Source organism: Lichtheimia ornata (assembly GCF_029851405.1).
Source record: "Lichtheimia ornata isolate CBS 291.66 chromosome Unknown scaffold00042, whole genome shotgun sequence".
Lineage (NCBI taxonomy): Eukaryota > Fungi > Mucoromycota > Mucoromycetes > Mucorales > Lichtheimiaceae > Lichtheimia > Lichtheimia ornata.
Genome location: NW_026695362.1, coordinates 150,690 through 159,479, shown reverse-complemented (window position 1 = coordinate 159,479; position 8,790 = coordinate 150,690). Strand labels below are relative to the sequence as shown.

The window sequence follows — 8,790 nt, the reverse complement described above, 5'->3', positions numbered from 1 at the left end:
CTTTTCTTTTCATGTATTGCTCTTTTTTTCAACGGACCGTGCGCCATTTTATGAATTACGATTGGCTGCCAATCCGACTTGCTTGAGCCCATCCGCGGGTCATCTTTTTATTCTCACACACACGTGTGCCCATTCTGATAAATCCTTCACGACAATAACCGGTTTCACCGGCGATATCTGATCATCATTAAAGCACTATATTTAATAGAATCTTTATCACCACCACCATAAAGGTCCTCATCAAAACGGGCCTAAGCGTCGCATAAGTGTGTACGACATTATACGTTTATTAACATCAACATCATCCGAGCGAGTTGTATGATTTTTGTTGGGTTTTTGAGGGAAGTAAAATGAGTTGGGGGGGGGGAGAGTGAAGAAATTTGGTTACAATATGGAGGAAGAAAAAAGAGCAAAGGGTATGAGCATGTTATCGTGTCAACGGCTTAAACATCTTCCATACGTGGCGGTTTCCGAGCAAAAGACTGGAGCTCTTGCGTGTCGTACAATTCGTACCAGTTGTATTGACCTGATCTTCCATCATGACCATCTGACCAAAACTGTATACAGTTATTCCAGCATCCTTGATCAAACACGTTGCCACCAATCGATCCACGTGCTCTTCTCGATCGACGTTGTTTGTGAAGGGCTCTAGCACCAGCAAAGAGTTGCATACAAGGACAAAAGCCACCAGCCCCATGTTGATGTCCACCGCCACCAGCCGCTGTTGCCATGGGAACAGGTCCTGGTCCATCACTACCGGCTAATCCTCCTCCTGGACCAGCAGCCATTTGTGCCATCATACCTTGGTCGTGATGGTGATTCAAATAAGAATAGCGATGTGCGTTGGCACTTTCATTGGTTGTCGTGGCAACGGCAATTTGATACGATTGAACAAGCAACAAGCACACCGACCATGATAATTGTAAGCACACCCATAATCCAAGTGCAATCGTCCATGCATCCCATAAAAAGTAGCTGCAGACCGTGTCGCCCAAGAAACAAGTGTTTGAGCCTTCAAGGATGGGTGCATTAATCGCATAATCTATTGCCGAAAGTAAAACCGCTCCCGGTTAATATGGCCATCCGAAACCCGTTTGCGTTACTTACATTCAACGCACAGCGTAAGGAAGGAGATAATAGCAATGATCATGTTGACCAAGAAAATCATAAAAGGACGATGATTGCGGCATCCGATGCAGTTGAAAATCCAGGGGCAATGACTATATCAAGAAAAGATGAATCAACATTGACGACATTTCAAAACCCACAAAACAACAACTTACTGATCAAATCGAGCTACACAGCGATTACAAATCTTGCAATGCTTGGATCGAAGCGGTTTCTTGGCCAAACATGTAAGGCAAAAATGGCGAATGTCAAGCTTGTTCTCTTCACAAAGATCGAAAACAGCCTTTTGTTGCACGTCTCGAGGTTGGTGGTTGTTGACAAAGCCTGGATCAGCGAATACAGCACGATAAAAGGCGGTCATGGCAATAACGAAGCTTGAAATGAAAATGACGTTGGCAAGTAACATGTGTGATGTAGCTGCATTGTATGAGTAAATTGATCTCCATATCCCATAAACCCATCCATCCATCCATCCATACCAGTTACGATCTTAAAGAGCCAAGTAAAGAGTACCCAAAAGGCTGAAGCTTGGAATATGCAAGAAAAGTAGGGTGTCTTCCATAAAGCATCATGACTAGGAGCCGGCAAAAGATACTTGATGATGCCGACATGCATGCCCATAAACTCCAACAATGATAACGGTAATCCCATGTACCAAGGAAAGACACTCAATGTCTTTAGGACGAGGAAGAGAACAAGGAAAGGAGCAAAGTATACAATGGTGTTGATGGTACGCTATAAAAGAAAGACAATGAGCACCTCTTTTTCCCTCGTTCATATCCCTCCCTTCACGTTTACCTTTGACATGGGCTTTCCACGTGATCCAGGGTATTTGCCTACTCTTCCCTCTTTGTTGGTATCTCCTTCAGCCATGACATCGAATTCAAGCACTGCACGATTCCACACTTGTTCAAGCTTTTTTTCCTGCACGAATTCCATAACCCCCTTTCCAGACTGATCCTTTGCATTGGCATCTGCACCATATTCGAGCATTTTGCGTACACACATCTTGTTGCCACGAACGACAGCCCAATGGAGAGGGGTCAACTTTGAATTGTCGACGGCATGAACACTGGCACCGAATCGCAGTAATAGATCAACGGTCAATGCTTCTCCTTGATAGGCAGCCCACATGAGCGGTGTATGGCCTCCCACATTATCAGGTGCATCGATATCCATCCCCAGGTACAACAAATACAACACCAACATGGCATGTGAAGAGTGAACAGCCAAATGCAATGCATTGAATCCTTGACCATCCTTCAATGCTGGATTGGCTCCTTCTTTGATCAATCGGTGTACGGTTGGTAAACGTCCATTTCTTGGCAGCAGAAACTATTATTAGACCACTACCGAGACATAGTGATGCCCTCCCACTTCCTGCCATACCTTGTAGCCCAATGCAAAGGCGTTGCTTGAAGATCACCTGCTGGTTGATCCACCGTGGCTCCTCGGTCGATAAGATACTTTACACACACGTCGTGATTGTTGAGAGCAGCGTAATGAAGAGGTGACACGCCCTGAGAATCGACGTCGTTTGCTGTTGCCTTTTTGTTATCCAACAAGTATTGAATGGAATGAAACGATCCTCGTTGTGCCGCTTCAAAGATAGTCAATGCTAACACAATCGTGTCAGCAATGCATGCATGGATGAGAGTTTGGTTGTGTGCAAGTCGTACCGTCATCGGTTTCTCGAGTTATTTCAGCAGTTGCTTGATCACCTGAAACGGCAGCAGCGACAGGCTTGGCTTGACCCAAATCACCCGGTGATGACGACGATTGCTCTGTAACATCCTCTGATAGCAACGGACGCTTGTCTTCCGGTGTGGGAGCAGCAGCGTCAGACATCGAGACAATAGGCAAAAAGGAAGAAAGGAAAAGAGAGCGAGAGAGTGAAAGAGGAGTTTCAGCTGCGTGGAGTATGTAGAGTATTTGCCTAATATGGATAAAAATGGATCAACATGAACATCTCATTTTCTTCTCTCTCACCCCAAATACACGTTGTTTAATATGACAATGACATTGATATGATAATAAACAACCTTTATTCCTTTGGTTTCTATCCATTGTACAAAGCAGCATGGCGTGTGTATGATGTATGCGCGTGTGTGTGGGTGTGTTTGTGTGGTGTGTAACAATGAAATGCAACTGAGAGAGTTAGGCTGAGCATTTTACAACAACACTGCCATCACCCGGTGGTACACGGCTTTATCACGATGACCTGATTATGGTCCCTCGCAACGAATTCATATCACATGATATCGGTTGCTATGTGACACTTTGAACTTCTCATCATCAAAATTGTTCGGTTGTCTTTTGATTGCAGCCGAGTAATGCTGTTGGGTGGGGTAGACACATGACTACAATCAACTTTTGTGATAAAGTGGCCACACAAGCATTAGTAGGTGATACGCTTGACTATAATAAGAATCGTATACAACAGAATCTATCGAGGTGATTCAGGAACAATAAACACATGCTGCTGATTGACATATGATGCTACAATTAACAGCATCCATTGGAGTACCTTGAGTATGATTATACAAGCATTGGGATTCTCGTTTTTATTCTTTATCATTATCCTTTGTCACATACAAAGCTATCTATTATCAACCTTATTGGATGATGTGGATAAGTACTACCAGCTAGGAGGATGATCAGCAATGTGTACGTGTGGTGTAATGTGTATGGCGATTGAATGGGGCTTTACTATTTGCACCATGCAAGTGCACCATGTCAGCAAACATCGTCGATTTGGATCTAATTCGCTGTGACTTACCCCCCAATTACTCGGATTTGGCACACGCCTCACTGTGCGCCAAGGAAGGTCTTCTTTCTTTCACAGCTCGTCATCTTCATCCGTTTCCATTTCGTCTTCAGCTTCCACCTCGTCCACTACATCTTGCACTTGACCACGTTGCATTGCCGGTGGCCTTGAGTCGAGTTCACCATCGCTCAGCATGTACAGCTCAAAGATAAAATGGATGTTGCTGCTTGCGCCAATGTCACGGTCGAACACCTAGATAACAGAAACCAGTAAATCATCGTCCTTCCCATATCCATGGCACATACATACAGTTTGACAAGTGGGGCACCATTTGAGCGCATACACATTGTTTCTGAAATCATCAACTTGTACCCGATCATTGCATGTTGACGTCCAGTGGAGACGCTGTCCATCATCATCCAAGCACCATTGTCGAGGTTTGCCATGTACAATGCTGAAATCATCATCATCGCCAACAGGCCAGGAATCACGGATGTATTTTTTTCTGCAAGTAGATGAAAAACTGATTTAGGATGCGTGCTTTCAAAAAGTATAGATATGCTTACTTGTGCTGGCAGATGAGGGTCTCTGGCTCCCTGAATTGTTGTAAGCGGCCATGACACTCATGGCACGTGACGCTTGTTCTAAATTCATCAACCAAAACAAGGAGAGCACGACGTGCGATCCGTGCCCTGAGTGTCTAAATAATAAAAAGGTAAGTCGATGTTGAAGCATGAAATGATTGGCACGGAAGTAGTTACCTCTACAGGCACTGCTTGATGGCGCTTGCTTGTAGCACCAAATCGTGCAGCTCCGTAGGCCACAATTGTTTGTACCTGTGGCTCAGCAGCTTCCTCCTCCAGCTCTTCAAATTCCTCCTCCGGCCCACCAGCTTCCTCCATAACCACGTCTTGATCTTGTTCACGTCGTTGAGCACGAGCTGCTCGTCTGGCAAGTTTCCGTTGCCGTTTACCACCATGACGATGAGCAAAGAAATCATTGCGGAGCTAGAGACATTTATCCAAGTTAATCACACCCAAACAATAAAGAGCTAGTTCTTTGTACATACATCTGCGACATTCTCTAATCCGAGGATTTGATTCACTATGGATTCTTGAGCAGAAACCCTTGCTGCAAATGTAGTTGCTCGTTGTTCACGATGTCTGTATTGGCAGGCGAAAGGATGAAGTCTAGAGGAATAAAGATGTTGGTATTACCAATAGCCGTATGATTTTTCTTATACTTACATATTGTGTAAATGGCACCGCAAATGCACATGATCAAAAAATGCTTGCAAGTTGGTTGTACGATGTGGAAAGGCCTTGAGATTTAAGTACTCTTGCTCCATGCGACCTTTTTGGCGGGAAGACAATGTCTTTTGCTTTATCCAGTTGGAGAGGGATCGGTTCCTGTGTAATGAATGGTAAATCAATAAAGGGATCCGAAACAACGTAACACAGCACACCTACTGGTACTCCTTGTTGGAGATACTGACAACATGCTGTTGTCTTGTTTGTGGATCGGCTAAGTTTACGGTCGTGTCGGTGCCTGTAATCACTTCCCTAATGCCTGAGAGATGTAAAAGCTGAATTAGAGAGTGTGTGCTTCGCTATCCATTTTAATGCCATACCGGGATCAATGCCGATGATTCGAGTTGCTTGCAAGCGCTGCCCACCCAAACCACCTGGTTCCTTGTTCAAATGATACATGCCGCGATGCCAATTGGTTAAATCAAGCTCTCTTGGGTAGTAACGCACATCAGCTGAAGTATCGGGCATGCGTTCTATCACGTTTGCAATAGCAGAATTAGAAGAGACGTAAGAATAAAAACCGGTTTTTAGTAGCTTACCTCCCTGTCGCGTCGTCAGAGCTCGCACAAAATGAAAACAAGCACGCACACCATCAGTATTGAACGAGAACTTGAAAGTTATTGGTTCGACATTCGGATTGAAAACATAACCTTTTATGTCATTCACAATACATAAGAATCAACAAAATGCGTAAGAACTTTGCTTGCTTAACATACCTGCAGAGTATCGCATTCTTCTTTTAGATATAGGATCCAGGTTGAAGAGCTGTTCAAAGAACTCCTCCTTCAGCAAAGGATTTACGTTTCCATATATGCTGCTTAATGGGATGAATATCTCCCCCCGACGCCCCGGAGGTTCACGCTATAGTAGACAAGTTGTAATTAGATCGTGGTTTTTTATGCATGTAATTAACGGCTTACCATCAATGCAGGCGGTGCGTTGAAGTCAATGTCTGGGTTTTCATGGGCAAGACGACAGACCCAATACAACACATGGGTATCCACAGGTACGAATGCCATTTGGAGCTTGCCTATAGGGATCACAGTCCAGCGTTGACTATCCAAAATCTCAGCTTCCATGGACAGCAGGCCTGCAAGGTATCGTAGTGCACCCGGAATGTACGCCATGTTGACACGTCGGCCTGGTTTCTTGCCAACTTCAGTGAGATCATAATTGGCAAAAGAGCCTTCAAATTCTTCGTAATGGGTTCTAATAAAGATGATGTTCATGGTTTGTTCACAAAGATATGAGTACATAATAGACTTACTGATAATAAGCTTTAACCTCAGCCACGACAGCCAATGGCTGCTCATCGAAATCAACAAGGTGGAAATCAACATCTTCGGGTGGGTCATGATTCAACAAATGCTTTGTCATTACGTTTGCTAATTTTACCAGTGTTAGTGTTTTCGAATCTTCGAACTATGTAAAACGTTTACATACCGAATGCTTGTGGTCGTCGTGGTAAATTGCGTCCGATACGGTCTTGTAATTCATAGAAGAAAGCCGTAAAGGTATGTTTCATATACTTGGGTGGATTAAGACCAAGATGATTTTTGACAGCTATGGTGGATTCAAAGTTAGCATTTTGGATGGAGAACATTAAGTCTAACGCATATTACCAGGGATTGCTTCTCCTCTTGCAAATTCAGCTGCAAGACGTCGTCTCAAAGTGCCTGAGTTGAAGTCTGGAGGATCATAGAGCGGTTGGGGCACATCTATAATTTATCCAAGGGTTAGCAGCCTATTTCAAAGGAAGCTTTGCCGATCTTTACATACTTGGATCAATGCCATCGGGAAATTCATTTGGTTGACGAAGTCGACATTGCTGAAGGCACCAGTTGAAAGTCTGAGTGAGATGCAAGAAGTTGGGCTCAGCAGTTGGCTATAAATTGCATTAGAGCACAGTCCAAAGAACTACATGACACGTTCATTTTCGCTTACCTCGATATGGGTAGGTGGCAATGTGCACAACATGAATGCCTTCTCCCAGTATGCTTGGCTTAATATTGGAGGACATGTTGAATCATTTCCATCTTCTTCGACCCATCGTAAAATATCCATGTTCACCAAGTCGAATGCGTCCCGCCTGACAACTGTGTAATCCTCTGAAAGCGTTCTTAAAGGTCCCTAGATGATATCTTACGTCAGGTTCCTAGCCTTATTAAGAACTCATTCAATGTATACTTACGACTAAGCCTTGATATTGTTCGTTGAGGGCTGTTTCCAGTTTGCAGTTCCTAGTGGCGGTCCGGGTGTTATGGCGATTAGCACGAAATGTCTCAATTCGTTCTCTGTTTTGTTCCACGATAGCAGCTTGATCATTGTTTTGGTCATCGACGTCCATTGCTTCGTCGTCAACATCCATTATTGTGTGGTAGTGAAATGGTATAGATGAGAAAAGAAAAAAGTGGGAATTCACCCACGTAGTGATGATTATTCTTTGAATGATGAAAGGGCTGGTGACGGAACGAGCGCGTTATCAAAGAAATCAAATGACTGGTGATGGAATGAGTGCATCATTAGTAAAGAGATCAAATGATGCGTGATGAAATGATTGTACTGTGTCCATTGTCAAAGAAATCAAATGATTGGTGATGGGATGAGCGCGCTGTGTACATTGTCAAAGAGATTAAATGACTGGTGATGAAATGAATAAGTACACCAACAGTAAAGCGATATCTTCATACCACTATGTGGTTGGAGCACGTGTCAACATCATCATCCACATTCGAGAATCAACACACACCATCATCTATCACGTCCATGGATGCATTCAAAGCTGCTGTATATCTTTTGATCCGCGCAATCGGTTGTCTTGCTTGATGGCTCATATGGCATCCCACGTTCAAGGCAACCAATCCGTTCAATCTAGCCGAATCCTTCCATCCCATCCCATCCCATCCCATCCCATATATCAAATCAACCTCGAGATCCATATCCATATCCATAAAAACTCGTATGTATTGAAAGAAAATTGCTACACGTAAATAAAGCTGCTTCTATATGATGACCATCTGCTGTTCACGTGAAACGGCTGTAGGCAAGCTGTCACAAATAGAAAATGCTTCATGACCCAATGGAACAAAGACGAAGCCAATGACAGCTGCTGTTGCGGTTGATTGTGGAAGAGGAGCGTGCAAGAGCATGTGTTGTGTCAAGAGACTCGTGTGCTGTAGTAGAGTGACAAGAAGGCTGTGCACACGCCATGGACTTGCCATTTAGTCAATGGCTATCGGATCAAGGCATGCGTAGTATGGCATGATGGGTTGGAGCAGCACAATCGATCGCAGGTGGTAGTTGTATACTTGAATAGGCCAACAGCTGAGAATGAGAGGAAGAGGCAAGAAGCTGAGAGTGGAAGAAGTGGAAATTAACAATGAGACGAGAGGCGCTACACTGAACACGAAGCAGGATATTTTCTTTTCAATGCGTGTGCTAATGGAATCAATTACTAAAACTGCCACCATGCTTCGTGTTCAGTGTAACGCCTCTCGTCTCATTGAAATGCCGCGAATGACGATGTAGCGCGTCTTGTGCATGCTGAGGATCATCCTTTATTACTCTCTCTTGCATGCTTTGTGC

General features: G+C 44.0%; 2 protein-coding genes across 2 annotated transcripts; both read right to left on the bottom strand.

The window, feature by feature from the left end:
- Positions 1 to 443: 443 nt before the first annotated feature.
- O0I10_008161 (uncharacterized protein) lies at positions 444 to 2,976 on the bottom strand (the record flags this gene model as incomplete). The annotated part of the gene is made up of 7 exons (XM_058488168.1): positions 444 to 1,042; positions 1,108 to 1,220; positions 1,284 to 1,545; positions 1,608 to 1,863; positions 1,927 to 2,449; positions 2,518 to 2,746; positions 2,808 to 2,976. 7 exons carry the CDS (start codon positions 2,974 to 2,976, stop codon positions 444 to 446), a joined length of 2,151 nt encoding a protein of 716 aa, XP_058341061.1.
- Positions 2,977 to 3,967: 991 nt separating this feature from the next.
- On the bottom strand, positions 3,968 to 7,552 carry O0I10_008160 (uncharacterized protein; the record flags this gene model as incomplete). The annotated part of the gene is made up of 17 exons (XM_058488167.1): positions 3,968 to 4,147; positions 4,205 to 4,400; positions 4,462 to 4,595; positions 4,657 to 4,902; positions 4,965 to 5,085; positions 5,143 to 5,304; positions 5,365 to 5,464; positions 5,526 to 5,678; positions 5,745 to 5,855; positions 5,922 to 6,066; positions 6,126 to 6,414; positions 6,473 to 6,590; positions 6,649 to 6,768; positions 6,828 to 6,923; positions 6,985 to 7,090; positions 7,150 to 7,335; positions 7,397 to 7,552. 17 exons carry the CDS (start codon positions 7,550 to 7,552, stop codon positions 3,968 to 3,970), a joined length of 2,619 nt encoding a protein of 872 aa, XP_058341060.1.
- Positions 7,553 to 8,790: the final 1,238 nt, after the last annotated feature.